Source organism: Rhinatrema bivittatum, chromosome 19 (assembly GCF_901001135.1).
Source record: "Rhinatrema bivittatum chromosome 19, aRhiBiv1.1, whole genome shotgun sequence".
Taxonomy (NCBI): domain Eukaryota; kingdom Metazoa; phylum Chordata; class Amphibia; order Gymnophiona; family Rhinatrematidae; genus Rhinatrema; species Rhinatrema bivittatum.
In genome coordinates, this window is record NC_042633.1 from 21,290,677 (window position 1) to 21,310,163 (window position 19,487).

The 19,487-nt window shown below is 49.1% G+C and overlaps 1 protein-coding gene across 6 annotated transcripts in view; it reads right to left on the bottom strand.

Moving 5' to 3' along the window:
• CCDC114 (coiled-coil domain containing 114) overlaps positions 1-19,487 on the bottom strand; it is an 81,533-nt gene that overhangs the window by 13,856 nt on the left and 48,190 nt on the right. For 4 of the 6 annotated variants that reach the window (XR_003853541.1, XM_029584367.1, XM_029584370.1 and 1 more), the window contains one exon: positions 457-477. The exons of the other annotated variants lie outside the window; for them this stretch is intronic. Coding sequence is in view for 3 of the 4 variants with exons in the window: in XM_029584367.1 (XP_029440227.1) it covers positions 457-477 (21 nt within the window). In the remaining variant the exon portion in view is untranslated. The remainder of the gene's footprint in view (positions 1-456; positions 478-19,487) is intronic. 6 annotated transcript variants of the gene reach the window in all.

A 19,487-nucleotide genomic window follows, 5' to 3' on the forward strand; every position in this document is an offset into this window, starting at 1 on the left:
CAAATTCTGAGCTTTTTTCGCAGGAAGAGGAAACTCTACACCTTAAAGGCAGGCAAACAGAAGCAAGGACAACCCTGCTTGCTTCATGCCCCCCACCACCCCGCCTGGTCTTACTGCGCCATCTGCTGGCCCACGATCGCCCAGCTAAATGATTCTTTTGGGGGATGGGTGGGGGACTGGGGGACTTTGCAACCTCCCATCCTTAAAATTATAGCCCTTAGGGGCTGCAGCTGTCAGTAGCCCTGGCAATGCTATGTACGAGTTACCGCCTGTGCCAATCAAAGCGAAGACTGGGGAGCGACCTGCCCCTCGCACATACGTATAAGGTTTTTGGGGGGGGGGGGGGTGAATGTCTTCCCCTCCCTCCCATCAGGCATCCAGCGGCCGCTTCCTTGCCAGAAAGCCCATAGCATTCTTCACCAGGCTTATCTCAGTACTGTTTGCTAGCATAGTCACCTTCACCTCCTTCTTCAGCACCTGGGGGGGGAGGCAAGAGAAAATAAATTAGGAAGGGTTTTCAGAAGGACTACGGATCATGCAGAGAGTTTGGACACAGGAGTTTAGGAGTTACCCTACAAAATCTCGCAGGCAGCCATCTCTGGAGTGCAAGATCCAGGGATTGGAGCTGAGGCACAGGGAGATAAAGTGACTCCCCCAGGGTCACACACAGAGAGTCAGTGACAGAGCCGGGGATCAGAGCTGAGGCACAGGGAGATAAAGTGACTCCCCCCAGGGTCACACACAGAGAGTCAGTGACAGAGCCGGGGATCAGAGCTGAGGCACAGGGAGATAAAGTGACTCCCCCAGGGTCACATACAGAGAGTCAGTGACAGAGCCGGGGATTAGAGCTGAGGCACAGGGAGATAAAGTGACTCCCCCAGGGTCACATACAGAGAGTCAGTGACAGAGCCGGGGATCAGAGCTGAGGCACAGGGAGATAAAGTGACTCCCCCAGGGTCACATACAGAGACTCAGTGACAGAACTGGGGATTAGAGCTGAGGCACAGGGAGATAAAGTGACTCCCCCAGGGTCACACACAGAGACTCAGTGACAGAACTGGGGATTAGAGCTGAGGCACAGGGAGATAAAGTGACTCCCCCAGCGTCACACACAGAGAGTCAGTGACAGAGCCGGGGATTAGAGCTGAGGCACAGGGAGATAAAGTGACTCCCCCAGCGTAACACACAGAGAGTCAGTGACAGAGCCGGGGATTAGAGCTGAGGTACAAGGAGATAAAGTGACTTCCCCCAGGGTCACACACAGAGAGTCAGTGACAGAGCCGGGGATTAGAGCTGAGGTACAAGGAGATAAAGTGACTCCCCCCAGGGTCACACACAGAGAGTCAGTGACAGAGCAGGGGATCAGAGCTGAGGCACAGGGAGATAAAGTGACTCCCCCAGCGTAACACACAGAGAGTCAGTGACAGAGCCGGGGATTAGAGCTGAGGTACAAGGAGATAAAGTGACTTCCCCCAGGGTCACACACAGAGAGTCAGTGACAGAGCCAGGGATTAGAGCTGAGGTACAAGGAGATAAAGTGACTCCCCCCAGGGTCACACACAGAGAGTTAGTGACAGAGCAGGGGATTAGAGCTGAGGGACAGGGAGATAAAGTGACTCCCCCAGCGTCACACACAGAGAGTCAGTGACAGAGCCGGGGATTAGAGCTGAGGTACAAGGAGATAAAGTGACTCCCCCCAGGGTCACACACAGAGAGTCAGTGACAGAGCCGGGGATTAGAGCTGAGGCACAGGGAGATAAAGTGACTCCCCCCAGGGTCACACACAGAGAGTCAGTGACAGAGCAGGGGATTAGAGCTGAGGCACAGGGAGATAAAGTGACTCCCCCAGCGTCACACACAGAGAGTCAGTGACAGAGCCGGGGATTAGAGCTGAGGTACAAGGAGATAAAGTGACTTCCCCCAGGGTCACACACAGAGAGTCAGTGACAGAGCCGGGGATTAGAGCTGAGGTACAAGGAGATAAAGTGACTCCCCCAGCGTCACACACAGAGAGTCAGTGACAGAGCCGGGGATTAGAGCTGAGGTACAAGGAGATAAAGTGACTTCCCCCAGGGTCACACACAGAGAGTCAGTGACAGAGCCGGGGATTAGAGCTGAGGTACAAGGAGATAAAGTGACTTCCTCCAGGGTCACACACAGAGAGTCAGTGACAGAGCCGGGGATTAGAGCTGAGGTACAAGGAGATAAAGTGACTCCCCCCCAGGGTCACACACAGAGTCAGTGACAGAGCTGGGGATTAGAGCTGAGGCACAGGGAGATAAAGTGACTCCCCCAGGGTCACACACACAGAGTCAGTGACAGAGCCAGGGATTAGAGCTGAGGCACAGGGAGATAAAGTGACTCCCCCAGGGTCACACACAGAGAGTCAGTGACAGAGCCAGGGATTAGAGCTGAGGCACAGGGAGATAAAGTGACTCCCCCAGGGTCACACACAGAGAGTCAGTGACAGAGCCAGGGATTAGAGCTGAGGCACAGGGAGATAAAGTGACTCCCCCCAGGGTCTCATACACAGAGAGTCAGTGACAGAGCCTGGGATTAGAGCTGAGGTACAAGGAGATAAAGTGACTCCCCCAGGGTCTCATACACAGAGAGTCAGTGACAGAGCCTGGGATTAGAGCTGAGGCACAGGGAGATAAAGTGACTCCCCCAGGGTCACACATACAGAATCAGGGGCAGATCCAGGGATCAGAGTTGACACACAGGGGGATAAAGCAACTCCCCACGGCCCGAGATCACAAACAAAGTCCAACAGAGCAGGGGATTAGAACTGAGAGAGTTTGCTTGCTCCTTCACCTGTGTGCCAAAAGTGTGTACAACATGGGAGGATAATGTATGCGCTGCCCCGCCTCAGTCCTTAAAGGAAAATTGGTTCTTACCTGCTAATTTTCGTTCCTGAAGTACCACAGATCAGTCCAGATGAGTGGGTTTTGCATCCCCACCAGAAGATGGAGGCAGAGACCAAAGTTTTGAGGCACTGCTACATAACCAAGAGTGCCACCTGCAGTCCCTCAGTATTGACCTGTACCCAAACTTAGCAAACCCCAATAAACCTTGGGTGAACAGTTGGAGCCCCCTGAAAACTAGGCCCCCCTTGACTTAAAACATAGCACATACCAAACTATGTACACTTCTCATTACTCTGAGTATATCACATACCAGCTCAGCAACTTGCAGAAGCGAGGAAGTCTTTTGAAAGATAGGGATGGGTCTCTGGACTGATCCGTGGTACTTCAGGAACGAAAATTAGCAGGTAAGAACCAATTTCCCTTTCCTATTCGTACCCCAGATCAGTCCAAACAAGTGGGATATACCCAAGCCCCTCTATTCTGGGCGGGAACCCGAAAGACCCACGCACAACACAATTTCCCCAAAAGACGCCTCCTCTGGCGCCCGCACATCCAAGCAGTAATGTTTGGTAAAAGTATGAAGAGAAGACCATGTCGCCGCCTGACAAATCTCCTGCAGAGAAAGCAGTTGACACTCCGCCCACAAGGTTGCTTGCACCCTAGAGGAATGCACGCTCAACCCCTTACAGATGTAAGCCGAAGCTATCATCTCCTTTAACCATCTTGCTATAGTACCTTTGGAAGCCTTATTACCCTTTGTTCCACTGAACAGGACAAACAGCTGATCAGATCGCCAAAAGGCATTCATCACCTTAAGATATCGCAAAAGAATTTGCCACACATCCAATAAGTTTAACTTCCTTGCCATTGGAGCATCTTTGGACAAATTCGGAAAGGCCGGTACCTTGATCACCTGGCTTAAAGTGAAAGGAGGAAACCACCATAAGAAAAAAGGAAGGAACCATACATATAGCAACGCCCTCCTCTGAAAAGTGCAGAAAACGACAAAGCTTGCAGCTCAGAAATCCTTCTAGCTGAACAGATAGGCAGCAGGAAAACAGTCTTCAGGTTTAAATCCTTTAAAGACGCCCTCCTAATCGGTTCAAAGGGAGGACCACACAGCACCTGAAGAACCAAATTAAGATTTCATGCTGGACAAATCTTCTGGACCAGAGGATGCAGGTGTTTTGCCCCCTTGAGGAAACGAACCACCTCTGGATGAGACGCCAACGGTCTTCCCTGAATCCTACCTCAAAGGGACCCTAAGGCTGCCACCTGAACCCGAAGGGAATTATAGATCAAACCCTTAGCCAAGTCGCTTAACAAAAACGCCAAAATCTGCAGAATGTCTACCTTCAAAGGTTTCACCTTGTTCTGCAAACACCACGATTCCACACTCGGACATAAGCCAACGACGTGGAAGACCTCCTTGCCTGAAGCAAAGTCGCAATCATAGGGTCCGAATAAGCCTTCAAATGGAGCCGTCGCCTCTAAAAAGCCAAGCTGCTAGACACAAGTGATCCTCCAGGTCTGAAAATACGGGTCCCTGCCACAACAACCCTGACAAATGGGTCAAGCAAACGGGACCGTCTACCGTTGGACGAAGAAGGTCCGCAAACCACGGCCAGCGCAGCTACTCGGGTGCCATCAGAATCACTCTATCCAGATGAAGCTCATGCGCCGCAGCACTTGACCTATTAGAGGCCATGGTGGAAACACATACAGCAACAGATGTGTCAGCCACGGCTGAACAAGAGTGTTGATGCCCTCCGATCTCACCTCCCTTTTGCGACTGAAAAACCGATCCATCTTCACATTTCCTGGAGTCACTATGAGATCCACCGCTGGTCTGCCCCACTTGGCCTGAATCAAGGCGAAAGCCTCCTCCAACTCCCACTCCCCTAGATCCAGACACTTTCTGCTGAGGAAGTCCGCTTGCATGTTGTCCACTCTGGCCACATGGGAATGCAATTATTCTCACCAGATGTTTCTCTGCCCAAACAGTTCTTGCGCCTCCAGCACTACCAGATGACTCTTTGTTCCGCCCTGACAATTGATGTACGCCACTGTCGTCACATTGTCCAAGAACACTTGCACCAACTTATCTTGAATGAGCGGGAGAAACGCCAGTAAGGCTTTTGCGCACTGCCCTGGTTTCAAGCCAATTGATAAACCAGGTCTCCTGACCCTGGGTCAATTTCCCTTGACAAATCGCCCCCCCCCCCCAACCAGAAAGGCTGCCATCTGTCACCACCACCCAATCAGGCACTTCCAGATCCATCCCTTTCTTCAGATTGTGCCAAGACAGCCACCACGATAAACTGGACCTGGCATCCACCGGCAACGGCAAAGGAAGATGAAATTCCTCCAAAAGCAGATTTCAACGGGATAGCAGAGCCCTCTGCAGAGGACGCATGTGAGCAAAAACCCAAGGATGCAGTTCTTCCTGAGCGCCGCAGCCACTACCTCAATCACCTGCATGAAAGTTTGTGGCGCTGTCGCCAATCTAAAGAGTAGGGCCTGAAACTGGAAATGTTCCCCCCAGGACCATGAACTTCAGGAACCTCCAGTATTTGGCCCAAATGGAGATAGTCCTCTGTCAAGTCTAATGATGCTAGAAATCCCCTTTGCGCACTACTGCTATCACCATGCGCAACGTCTCCATCCGAAACCATGGCACCCGGAGGGCAGCATTGACCTGTAGATCGAGAATGGGCCAAAAGGTCCCCTCCTTTTTGGGCACCACGAAGTACACAGAGTACCGACCCTGCCCCCTCTCTTGAGGAGGCACCGACACAATGGCACGCAGGAGCTGAACCATTCCAAAGTATCCCGCACCACTTCCTGCTTGAGCCAGGAGACGCAACTGGAGATTACAAAGGCATCCTTAAGCAGATGAGAAATTCCAAGGCGTAGCCATCTCATACCACTTACAGGACCCACTGGTTCACTCCTTGTAAAAGAGAGACAGCCTCCCTCCGATAACCTCCAGAGAGGAGCGGACCAGCTCGCCTTCATTGACCAATCTTACGTCCGCCTCCCCCGAGGGGCCACCGTCCCTCGAAGGTCTGCGTTGGGTTCGAAAGGACTGTTGACTGCCCAAACTCTGCTTTTGTGCCGCAAGCCCAGGGCTCCTGCCAGTACGAAACCTCCTTGCCTCTCTGAACTGAGCTTGTGGCAGAAAGACCTTCTTGGGGGTTTTCCTGTGCTCCAGTAACTTATTACCCTTCAACTCTGTTATAATTAGTGAGGTTTGGGTGGACCCTTGGACACTGTGGCAGCTGACCATGCTCATGGGGGGAAGTCCCATGAGGGGCCACAGGTCAGGCTCAGCTTAGGATACACAAACACAGAGATTGATCTTTTATTAGACAATGTGATGAAGCCACCAGAAGTGGCAGTGGTGAGCAGTAGAAGTAGCCCGGCTGGGCTAGTATCCCTCAGGCGCTGGAACAGCGACTCCTCCGCTAGCAGTGCTGTAGTGGAAATAACTGAGAATGAGTACAGCGGAATATGCACAAGGCCCAGTATGGAGAACCCCAGGATAGGAAGAGCAGGCCCTCGAGGAGTGAGTACCTGATCCCTGAGAGCTGAGAGGCTTGAAGGTGATGTACTCACACAGCGGTTCCACGTAGGAGATGGCACCAGGGCTGGAACAGAGGCAGGCCCTCGAGGAGCGAGTACCTGGTTCCAGGGAACAGCTCTGAGGTGAAGATGGTAGTACTCACTGGTGTTGAAGATAGCGAATCCTTCCAGGCAGAAGAGAAGGTAGGAGCAGGCAGCGAGTCAGGGAACATGGGCCCTCGAGGAGTGAGTACCGGTTTCCTGATAGCGACTTGAAAAGCAAGTGACGCCCCCGAGGAGCGGGTACCCCGTTAGCGTTAAGAGTCCAATGGAATTGGAGGCAGAGTAGCTGGGTACGGAGAGTGAATCCCATCCATAAAGAATCCCCTTGCTAACTCAAAGGCTAGCAAACAATGTAAGCTTTAAATATCCGGGCAGCGTGACGTAATCACAGGGGGACGCCCCTGAGGTTTGCACCAAGTAGGAAATAAGACAGAGGGTCGAGCGGCGCATGCGCCCTAAGGTACTAGTCGAACATGGCGGGAGGCAGCTCCCAAGCCAGTCCGGGAACGCCGGAGAGGGCGACAGGCAGATGCTGCGGCAGCCAGGCGTCCATCCTCAGCAAGAGGAGGAGCAAAGAAAGAAAGGTAGGCGTAGTGAAGCCGTCGGGAAGGGACGGTTGCAACAGTACCCCCCTTCAAAGGGCGGTCTCCTCTGCGGGTACCAGATTTAGGTTTCCAAGGATGCGAGAGATGAAACTGATGGAGCATCTCTTTGTCAAGGATATTAGCCAGAGGCTCCCAAGAATTTTCTTCTGGGCAAAACCTTCCCAGGTTTTGCCTCGTTTGCTGACATCAAGAATGGCTTCGACCTTGTATTCTAGGTCATCTTCTGCATTAAAAGGAGATAGTTCCTGAGATTTGGAAAAGAATTCACTGATGATGAGTGGTTTCAGAAGTGAAACATGAAAAGCGTTATGGATGTTCAATCCAGGTGGTAACTTCAGACTGTAGGTAACATTGCCAAGACGTCGGAGGATTGGAAATGGTCCAACGTAGCGAGGAGCAAATCGAGAGGAGGGTATCTTTAGTTTAAGGTGCTTAGTGGATAGCCAGACTTTGTCACCAGGTTGAAAGACAGGTGCTTTGGAATGAAGAGTGTCATAAAACCTTTTGGCTCGATCACTCGCTTTGAGTAGCATAGCTTTCATCTGAGTCCATAATTGATGGATTTCTTCAGCAGTGGATTGAGCTGCTGGGGACGTCACTGAGAGCTTCAGTGGAAGTGGCGGTGATGGTGAGCGTCCATATACCACTTCATAAGAACATAAGAAAATGCCATACTGGGTCAGACCAAGGTTCCATCAAGCCCAGCATCCTGTTTCCAACAGTGGCCAAGCCAGGCCATAAGAACCTGGCAAGTATCCAAAAACTAAGTCTATTCCATGTTACCATTGCTAATGGCAGTGGCTATTCTCTAAGTGAACTTAATAGCAGGTAATGGACTTCTCCAAGAACTTATCCAATCCTTTTTTAAACACAGCTATACTAACTGCACTAACCACATCCTCTGGCAACAAATTCCAGAGTTTAATTGTGCGTTGAGTAAAAAAGAACTTTCTCCGATTAGTTTTAAATGTGCCCCATGCTAACTTCATGGAGTACCCCTAGTCTTTCTACTATCCGAAAGAGTAAATAACCGATTCACATCTACCCGTTCTAGACCTCTCATGATTTTAAACATCTCTATCATATCCCCCCCTCAGCCGTCTCTTCTCCAAGCTGAAAAGTCCTAACCTCTTTAGTCTTTCCTCATAGGGGAGCTGTTCCATTCCCCTTATCATTTTGGTAGCCCTTCTCTGTACCTTCTCCATCGCAATTATATCTTTTTTGAGATGTGGCGACCAGAATTGTACACAGTATTCAAGGTGCGGTCTCACCATGGAGCGATACAGAGGCATTATGACATTTTCCGTTTTATTCACCATTCCCTTTCTAATAATTCCCAACATTCTGTTTGCTTTTTTGACTGCCGCAGCACACTGAACCGATGATTTCAATGTGTTATCCACTATGACGCCTAGATCTCTTTCTTGGGTTGTAGCACCTAATATGGAACCCAACATTGTGTAATTATAGGCATGGGTTAGTTTTCCCTATATGCATCACCTTGCACTTATCCACATTAAATTTCATCTGCCATTTTGATGCCCAGTTTTCCAGCCTTACAAGGTCTTCCTGCAATTTATCACAATCTGCTTGTGATTTAACTAATCTGAATAATTTTGTATCATCTGCAAATTTGATTATCTCACTCATTGTATTTCTTTCCAGATCATTTATAAATATATTGAAAAGTAAGGGTCCCAATACAGATCCCTGAGGCATGCCACTGTCCACTCCCTTCCACTGAGAAAATTGTCCATTTAATCCTACTCTCTGTTTCCTGTCTTTTAGCCAGTTTGCAATCCACGAAAGGACATCGCCACCTATCCCATGACTTTTTACTTTTCCTAGAAGCCTCTCATGAGGAACTTTGTCAAACGCCTTCTGAAAATCCAAGTATACTATATCTACCGGTTCACCTTTATCCACATGTTTATTAACTCCTTCAAAAAAGTGAAGCAGATTTGTGAGGCAAGACTTGCCCTGGGTAAAGCCATGTTAACTTTGTTCCATTAAACCATGTCTTTCTATATGTTCTGTGATTTTGATGTTTAGAACACTTTCCACTATTTTTCCTGGCACTGAAGTCAGGCTAACCGGTCTGTAGTTTCCCGGATCGCCCCTAGAGCCCTTTTTAAATATTGGGGTTACATTTGCTATCCTCCAGTCTTCAGGTACAATGGATGATTTTAATGATAGGTTACAAATTTTTACTAATAGGTCTGAAATTTCATTTTTTAGTTCCTTCACAACTCTGGGGTGTATACCATCCGGTCCAGATGATTTACTGCTCTTCAGTTTGTCAATCAGGTCTACCACATCTTCTAGGTTCACCGTGATTTGATTCAGTCCATCAACACCATTTGATCCAGCAACATCAACTGGATCAAATGGTGTTGATCCAGTTGATGTTGCTGGATGAGAATTAATGGCGAATTCAGCCCATGGTAACAGTTCGGCCCAGTTATTCTGACGGCAACTCACATAGGCCCAAATGAACTGTTTCAGGGTCCTATTCATCCGTTTTGTTTGGCCATTCGATTGAGGATGATAGGCAGATGTATATTCTAGAGAGATGTCGAAGAGTTTGCACATGGCCTTCCAGAATCTTGCCGTGAACTGTGATCCTCAATCCGAGACTATGTGCTTCGATAGGCTGTGGAGGCGAAAGATATGGACTATGAAGAGTTTCGCAAGTTCCGAGGCTGAGGGTCAGCCAGGCAGTGCCACGAAGTGGGCCATCTTGCTGAAGCGGTTGACTGTGACCCAGATGGTATTTATACCTCCAGAAAGGGGTAGATCAACTACAAAATCAGTAGCGATATGCGTCCAGGGTTGTTCCGGAGCTGGAAGCGGTTGCAGCAATCTCCACGGTTGGCCAGAAGTAGGTTTGTGCTTGGCACAGTTTGCACAAGATGCCACATAGGAGAGTGTATCTTCCTTGATAGTTGGCCACCAATAATACTTCTGCAGCTTCAGCAGGGTACAGCGTTGACCAGGATGGCCAGCCAGCTTGGAATTGTGCACCCAATAGAGCACTTTCTTTCTGAGATGCTTTGGCACGATAGTCTTAACAGCGGGCACAGAATGAGTAGCCGCTAAGACAACTTTCTTCGGGTCGATTATGTGCTGTGGCTCTTCCGGAATATCCTCTGAGAGAAAGGAATGTGATAGGGCATCAGCTCTGGTATTCTTGTCTCCGGGGTGATATTTAAGCACGAAGTCAAAGCGGTTGAAAAATAAAGACCATCTAGCTTGTCTATGGTTAAGACGTTGCGCAAGGCGGAGATACTCTAGATTCTTATGGTCCGTAAACACGGTAATTTGATGTTGAGCGCCTTCGAGCCAAGATCGCCATTCCTCGAATGCCAACTTAATAGCCAGGAGCTCTTTGTCACCGATCCCATAATTCTTCTCTGCCGGAGAGAAACGTCACGAGAAGAAAGAGCACGGATGTAAGGATTTGGAGACTCCAGTCTGGCTCAGAACAGCCCCCACAACGACGTCAGAGGCGACGACCTCTACGATAAATGGCTTGTTGGGGTCCGGATGACGTAAGCATGGTTCCGTGGAAAAGGCAGTCTTTAAATCTTCGAACGCGGAAATGGCCTCCGCAGACCATTTAGAAGCATTGGCCCCTTTCCAGTCATAGCAGTCAAGGGCACCATTAAAGAAGAATAGTTCTTTATAAAGCTTCTATAGTAATTGGTGAACCCCAAAAAACGTCTCAGGGCCTTCAGGCTGGTAGGCTGGGATCAATTCTTGATACTTTCTAATTTTTGGGAATATATCTGGAAGCCATCTTTAAACACAATGTAGCCAAGAAAAGGCACGGAGTCTTTATGGACTTCGCACTTGGATAGCTTGGCATAGAGTCGGTGTTCTCGGAGTCTTAGTAGAACTTGCTTGACATCATCTAGATGAGTAGACAGATTCTGAGAAAATATCAGGATGTCATCTAGGTACACTACTACACTCTTGTACAACAAATCCCACAGAATGTCATTCATCATGTTCTGGAACACAGCGGGTGCACTGCACAGGCCAAAGGGCATTACTAAGTACTCAAAAATGACCATCTCGAGTGTTGAAAGCCGTTTTCCACTCGTCACCACTGCGAATCCGGACTAAGTTGTAGGCCCCCTTCAGGTCAAGTTTTGAAAATATCTTGGCCCCCTGAAGCCGGTCAAACAGCTCTGAGATTAAAGACAGGGGGTAACGGTCTTTAATCGTAATCTCGTTCAGACCTCGATAGTCAATACAAGGACGTAAGTTTCTGTCCTTCTTCCCCACATAGAAGAATCCTGTGCCGGCTGGCGACTTTGAAGGTCTAATGAAACTTTTCTGTAAATTCTCCTCGATTTACTTGGACATAGCCTTATTCTCTATTGCAGAGAATGGATAGACACGTACTTTAGGAGGTTCAGTGTTTGGTTTCAGCCGAATGGCACAGTCGTAAGATCTGTGTGGAGGGAGGATGTCAGCAGCTTCTTTGGAAAACACATCACTGAACGAAGCGTATTGAGGCGACAGTCCTGCCATCACTGGAGTTGTAGGCATGCAGAGAACAGCGGGAGAGTTCCAAGGAGGACCAGTTGAATTGGGGCTGATGCGACTGCAACCAGGGTAACCCCAGAACGATAGGGTGCATGGCCTTCTCTAACACAAAGAAGGAGATTGTCTCCGTATGGAGGGCTCCGGTGCAAAGAGTCACATCACCGGGCAAAGGATCTCCATGGATGGAAGACAAGAGTAGTGGAGCTTCTAAGGTGACAAGGGGAATCCTCAAATGTTCCACTAGGCGTCGAAGTATAAAATTGCCTCCTGCCCCCGAATCCACAAGGGCAAGAGTTTGGATTGTAGACGGTCCGCAAGTCAGGGAGACTGGTAGAGAGAGTGGAGGAGAAGGCGAGGTAAGGCCTACGAACAGTCCTCCTGCAGGACTTAGGTCCATCCGTTTTCCGGATGAATAGGGCATGTTGGGACATCGTGACCAGCTTATGCACAGTACAAACATAACCCTTGCCTCTTCCGAGCTCTTCTCTCTTTTGGAGTCAAATGACTGTGACCAAGTTGCATCTGTTCTTCTCCACTGGCAACAGGTACTGCTGGATCCACCCGATCCAGCAAGAGTCTCCTTTTGAACCGGTCCTTTAGTAGGCTTGAATTCTTTCACCTTATCATGAAGCCAGTGGTCAATTCTAGTAGCCAAAGCCACTAGTTCATCCAGCGAGTCAGGTGTCTCACGAGCGGCCAGCTCGTCCTTCAAGTGGGTATTCAGACCTCTGAAGAAGAGTGTTTTCAGGCATCTAGGTTCCCAGCATAATTCTGTAGCAAGAGTCTTGAACTCTATTGCAAAATCAGCCACTGGTCGGTTGCCTTGCTTCAGGTCCACCAGGTCAGAACCAGCAACAGTCACTCGAGCAGGATCATCAAAAACGGATTTAAATAATTCTAGAAATCTATCAATATCCTGCAGGATTGGATCCTTACATTCCCACAGCGTTGAAGCCCAAGAAAGGCCCTTCCATCAAGATAAGATAGAATATAAGTAGTCTTGGCATAGGCTGTAGGGAAGTGTGCAGGCTGCAATGCGAAATTTATTTATTTATTTATTTTTAATTTTTATATACCGGAATTCCTGTATACAATACAAATCAGTCCGGTTTACATGAAACGAAAAGATAGCCCTGGTCTGGGAAGTCAATGCATGCAGCAGCATTAGTTTAGGAAACCTCTAGTTCTTTGAATCTCTCCAGAGAAACGAACTGGAGCAGCCAGAGGTACCATAGTCTTTATAGTTACTACAGGTAACTGAGCTTCATTACTGGAAGTAGCGCCTTGCGTCTTCTGTGCTTGTAGCTGATGAAACGCTGAAGTGAGTTTCTCCAAGGCGTCTTTTTGTTTAGCAATGCGCAGGGCCAGGCCAGGGACGGCCTGTAAGGCATTTGAGCTGTGCCGGATCCATGGAGTTAGCAATCTGTTATAATTAGTGAGGTTTGGGTGGAACCTTGGACACTGTGGCAGCTGACCATGCCCACGGGGGGAAGTCCCGTGAGGGACCACAAGTCAGGCTCAGCTTAGGACACACAAACACAGAGATTGATCTTTTATTAGCAATGTAATGAAGCCACCAGAGGTGGCAGTGGTGAGCAGTAGAAGTAGCCTGGCTGGGCTAGTATCCCTCAAGCGCTGGAACAGCGACTCCTCCGGTAGCAGTGCTGTAGTGGAAAGAACTGAGAATGAGTACAGCGGAATATGTACAAGCCCCAGTATGGAGAAACCCAGGATAGGGAGAGCAGGCCCTCGAGGAGCGAGTACCTGATCCCTGAGAGCTGAGAGGCTTGAAGGTGATGTACTCACACAGCGGTTCCACTTAGGAGATGGCACCAGTGTTGGAACGGAGGCAGGCCCCCGAGGAGCGAGTACCTGGTTCCAGGGAACAGCTCTGAGGTGAAGATGGTAGTACTCACTGGTGTTGAAGATAGCGAATCCTTCCAGGCAGAAGAGAAGGTAGGAGCAGGCAGCGAGTCAGGGAACATGGGCCCTCGAGGAGCGAGTGCCGGTTTCCTGATAGCGACCTGAAAAGCAAGTGAGGCCCCCGAGGAGCGGGTACCCCGTTAGCGTTAAGAGTCCAATGGAATTGGAGGCAGAGTAGCTGGGTACGGAGAGTGAATCCCATCCGTAAAGAATCCCCTTGCTAACTCAAAGGCTAGCAAACAATGTAGACTTTAAATATCCGGGCAGCGTGACATCATCACAGGGGGACGCCCCTGAGGTTCGCGCCAAGTAGGAAATAAGAGAGAGGGTCACGCGCGCCCTAAGGTACTAGTGGAGCATGTCTCTGCAAAACCAGACACGTCTCTCCAGGTAAGAGAGGTCCTCGACGTCCGGCGACACCGAGGCAAGTGGGAATATCTCTTAGCCTGGGAGGGCTATGGGGCCGAGGAGATTCGTGGGAACCATCTCAAAATATTCTCGATAAGGATCTTCTGAAGATCTTCCATAGAATGCACCGAGAAACCACAGCCGCGTAGGGGGAGGCCTAGAAGGGGGGTATTGTTACGCGCCCCGCCCGCGGCCGTCTCGCGCACGGAACCGTTCACCTGCATAGTTCCTCAGCGGGCCCCGGGACGACCTCCCTCGCGGTAGTTGCTAGCCCAGCTAGGCCCCAGCGTCCCGTGGCGGCGGTCGCCGGGCCTTCCACTGCATGCCAAGCCTCCCGCCAAGGTTCAGCGTCTTCCTCCATGCTAGCCACACCCATACATGCGTGCGGCCTGCCCGACACTTGTAGGGCCGAGGGCGGGTCTGGGCTCCGTGGCACACCCTGATTGATCTACAATATAAGGAAGTTCCAGACTTCCTTGCCTTGGCAATCGAGTCAGCTTGTAAGCTAGATTGTCACTGCGCTTGTTCCTAGTCTCGTTCCAGGATCCTTCTGTTCCAGTTCTGTTCCTGACTTAAGAACATAAGAACATGCCATACTGGGTCAGACCAAGGGTCCATCAAGCCCAGCATCCTGTTTCCAACAGTGCCCAATCCAGGCCATAAGAACCTGGCAAGTACCCAAAAACTAAGTCTATTCCATGTTACCGTTGCTAGTAATAGCGGTGGTTATTATCTAAGTCAACTTAATTAATAGCTGGTAATGGACTTCTCCTCCAAGAACTTATCCAATCCTTTTTTAAACACAGCTATACTAACTGCACTAACCACATCTTCTGGCAACAAATTCCAGAGTTTAATTGTGCGTTGAGTTAAAAAGAACTTTCTCCGATTAGTTTTAAATGTGCCCCGTGCTAACTTCATGGAGTGCCCCCTAGTCTTTCTATTATCCGAAAGAGTAAATAACCGATTCACTTCTACCCGTTCTAGACCTCTCATGATTTTAAACACCTCTATCATATCCCCCCTCAGCCATCTCTTCTCCAAGCTGAAAAGTCCTAACCTCTTTAGACTTTCCTCATAGGGGAGCTGTTCCATTCCCTTTATCATTTTGGTCGCCCTTCTCTGTACCTTCTCCATCGCAATTATGTCTTTTTTGAGATGCAGCGACCAGAATTGTACACAGTATTCAAGGTGCGGTCTCACCATGGAGCGATACAGAGGCATTATGACATTTTCCGTTTTATTCACCATTCCCTTTCTAATAATTCCCAACATTCTGTTTGCTTTTTTGACTGCCGCAGCACACTGAGCCGACGATTTCAATGTGTTATCCACTATGACTCCTAGATCTCTTTCTTGGGTAGTAGCACCTAATATGGAACCTAACATTGTGTAACTATAGCATGGGTTATTTTTCCCTACATGCATCACCTTGCACTTGTCCACATTAAATTTCATCTGCCATTTTGATGCCCAATTTTCCAGCTTCACAAGGTCTTCCTGCAATTTATCACAATGTTTGTGATTTAACTACTCTGAACTATTTTGTATCATCTGCAAATTTGATTACCTCACTTGTCGTATTTCTTTCCAAATCATTTATAAATATATTGAAAAGTAAGGGTCCCAATACAGATCCCTGAGGCACTCCACTGCCCACACCCTTCCACTGAGAAAATTGTCCATTTATTCCTACTCTCTGTTTCCTGTCTTTTAGCCAGTTTGTAATCCATGGAAGGACATCGCCACTTATCCCATGACTTTTTATTTTTCCTAGAAGCCTCTCATGAGGAACTTTGTCAAATGCCTTCTGAAAATCCAAGTACACTACATCTACAGGTTCACCTTTATCCACATGTTTATTAACTCCTTCAAAAAAGTGAAGCAGATTTGTGAGGCAAGACTTGCCTTGGGTAAAGCCTTGCTGACTTTGTTCCATTAAACCATGTCTTTCTATATGTTCTGTGATTTTGATGTTTAGAATACTTTCCACTATTTTTCCTGGCACTGAAGTCAGGCTAACCGGTCTGTAGTTTCCTGGATCGCCCCTGGAGCTCTTTTTAAATATGGGGGTTACATTAGCTATCCTCCAGTCTTCAGATACAATGGATGATTTTAATGACAGGTTACAAATTTTTACTAATATGTCTGAAATTTCATTTTTTAGTTCCTTCAGAACTCTGGGGTGTATACCATCCGGTCCAGGTGATTTACTACTTTTAAGTTTGTCAATCAGGTCTACCACATCTTCTAGGTTCACCATGATTTGGTTCAGTCCACCTGAATTATTACCCATGAAAACCTTCTCCAGTACGGGTACCTCCCCAACATCCTCTTCAGTAAACACCGAAGAAAAGAAATCATTTAATCTTTCCACAATGGCTTTATCTTCTCTAAGTGCCCCTTTAACCCCTCGATCATCTAACGGTCCAACTTGTTCCTGCATCCTCGTTCCTGAGTCCTGCCTGTTCCTGTGTTCGTCTATCTGCCTTCCCAGGTAGTACCCCTGGACTGACTTCTGGTACTGACCTCGGCTTGTTCCTGACCTGCCTTCCTGTCTGCCGCCTGTCTATGACCCCAGCTAGTTCCTGACTCGTCTGTCTGCCACCTGCCTCAAAAACCTCAGCCTGCTCCAGACCTGTTCATCTGTCTGCCACCTGCCTCTAAGACCTCAGCCTGCTCCAGACCTATTCGCCTGTCTGCTGCCTGCCTCAAAGATCTCAGCCTGCTCCAGACCTGCTCGCCTGACTGCCACCTGCCTCTAGACCTCTGCTTGCCTCTGACTACATCTGACCTCTGGTATCTCCTTGCTTCGTTGACCACTCCTCGGACTGACCTACGGACATTGACCTTTCACCTGCCTGACCTTGCCTCCAGATTCTGGCTCTGTCCCTCGCCTTGTCATCACCAACTCTGTTCTGGTTCTCCCTGCTCCAGCTCGAACCCGACCATGCTCCTTCTGTGTCTGTGGGCATGCCGGACTTCCCTTCTCCCAGGAGACCCTGCGAGGCCCACCTAAGTCCAAGTGGCCCAGGTCCCTACGGGCTCCTCCCGGAGGGACCTCGGGCTTCCAGTGGTGAAGCTCTACCCAGCCTCTGTCTCCTTCAGTGCTCCGCCCCCTGGGGCCAGTTACCTCCTGTTCCCTTTCAGGAGCCATTCCATCCTTGCCCCAGGACAAGAGTCCACCCCTGAGCTCAACACTTGAGTGACAGCTAAGCCCTAAGCTGAATCCTACTTATTTATTTAACATTTTTCTATACCGACATTCGCGCGAGACATCACATCGGTTTCCAGAAAACAGAAAAATTCAGCCAACTGGGCTTTACATTGCAACTGATATTATAACTAGGGGGGGGGGGGCAGGGAAGCAAATTGGAAATTTAAGTGGATACAGGGAACAAAGGAGGGGATGGAGGTGGTTTATTATCTTTTTATGATCTTATCTTTATCTTGTATGATCTTATTCTTTATCTTTTATGTTGCATTAATGGAGTTTTATTAGTTTTAGCTAAGTGTGTTTATAAGAATTTATATTATATGATTTTATTATGAACATTTGTTATTTATTTCATCTATTTTCCTTTTGAGTATAATATTGTAAACCGTCGAGATGGAATTTTTTTTCTGTGCAACGATATAGAAAACAGTTTAAATAAATAAATAACTAAAATAAGTAGAATCTCCAGCTTCCGAACCTGAATATCCTTCAGAGCGACCACACCTGCCATCTTCTTGGTAACCGTGGACACCACCCTGGGAATCTTCCATGACTCCAAGGTCTGTTCCGGCAAGGAATATAACTTAGCCATAGCCCTGGCTACCTTCAGGTCCAGTCCAGGAGACTCCTATTTTCGATCCACCAACTTCTTCACCTTCTTAAGCAACAGAAAGTCTTTAGGGAGGCCCCGTAACCCCTCCAGGACAGAGTTTAACCCTCATGGTCCGAATCTTCCTGTGTGACCTTAATCCCCAGCTCATCCGGCACCTAGGGAATTATCGGGCCCAGCTCTTCCCTACGGAACAGGTGGACCACCCAAGGATTGTCACCGTCCGCGATTGAAACCTCGTCCAGATCCTGCATTGGATCCCCCAATGCACTAACAGGATCCCGGTCCGGATCCTGCATCAGATCCACCAACATGCTAACAGGATCCTTGTCCGGATCCACCAGACTTCTCTACATCTGATCAGGCTCATCTGACATGTCTTCCTCCACAGCGGACTGACTGAGTCCCAAAGACTGCAGGATCCCTCCTGATTCGGCATGCTTCCGATCCCTAGGCTTCTTGACTGCCCGAGACTTCTTGGGTAAAGGCCTCTTGGTCCCTGCTTCCTTCCTGGCTAAATAGACCTTATGGAGGAGAAGGACAAATTCTGTTGAAAAAGTCTCCCGTTCTGAAGAACGTGGTCCTGGCTCTCATCTCTCTGAGTCTCTTCCCTTCCCCTGCCAGCAGCAGGGCCATGCTCAGCAGGAAACAGTGTGGGAGGGGAGTCCCAAGGCTCTGAAACAGCAGCCTGACTCCCAGCACATGCAGACAAAATGGACGCCGGCTCCTCCGACCCCCCCCCCCCCCCGGGCCTCCAGAACCGGTGCAGCCAACCTTGTGCTCCTGCTGCCCCCCCCCCCCCCCCCGGGGGTCCCGCGGAGGTCCCAGTCCCTTTGGAGACGCATTCCAGGCAAAACATGGTCGAATTGAGCAGAGTCTGTTTTGATCTGCAGCCGCGACAAACTTTCCCGCACTGTGCGGGAGGTGGCATGCCGGTGCGATTGGGCCTAAAAATAGCCCCTGCTGACGTAAACTAACAGCGGCGCTGTCAGGTGCTAAAAAGGTACCTGGCCCCATCGGACAAACGAATTCGGCCCTGCTCACCCTTATCTGCCTCCCGGCAGACAAAGAAGTCAGCCGCTCAATCGCTGCCTCAGCCCTGCTCTTGCTGCCGCTGTCTTCCTTTTTTTTTTTAAAACTTAAAGAAACACACACACCACTTCATAGAGACCAGGAAATGGAATAAAATCAAAATACTTCCCTGCTTCTGGAAGGAGGCTGAGCGCTGAGGGTGCCAGGGACTCAGAAGGGATGAGAAAACCAGGACCCCCGGCTTTCACCCCCCCCCCCTGCCCCCCGACAAGGGCCGAGCCAGAACAGGGATCACCAATCCCCCGCTCACCATGCTCTGCCCGAGGGATAGCCTAGGAAGGAACCTAACACCTTGGTGAGCCAAGATCTCCTTTCTCTTTTTTTTTTTTTTTAAACTCCATAATGCAGGTTTGCCCCTCTACCAACTACTGGAGACAGAGAAATACTGAGGGACTGCAGGGGGCACTCTTGGTTATGTAGCAGTGCCTCAAAGTTTTCTTCTCTGCCTCCATCTGCTGGTAGGGATGCAAAACCCACTTGTCTGGACTGATCTGGGGTACGAACAGGAACAATTTTATGTGTCTGGGTATTTTGCCTCTATGATCTCCAAAGGAAAATTGGTTCTTACATGTTAATTTTCGTTC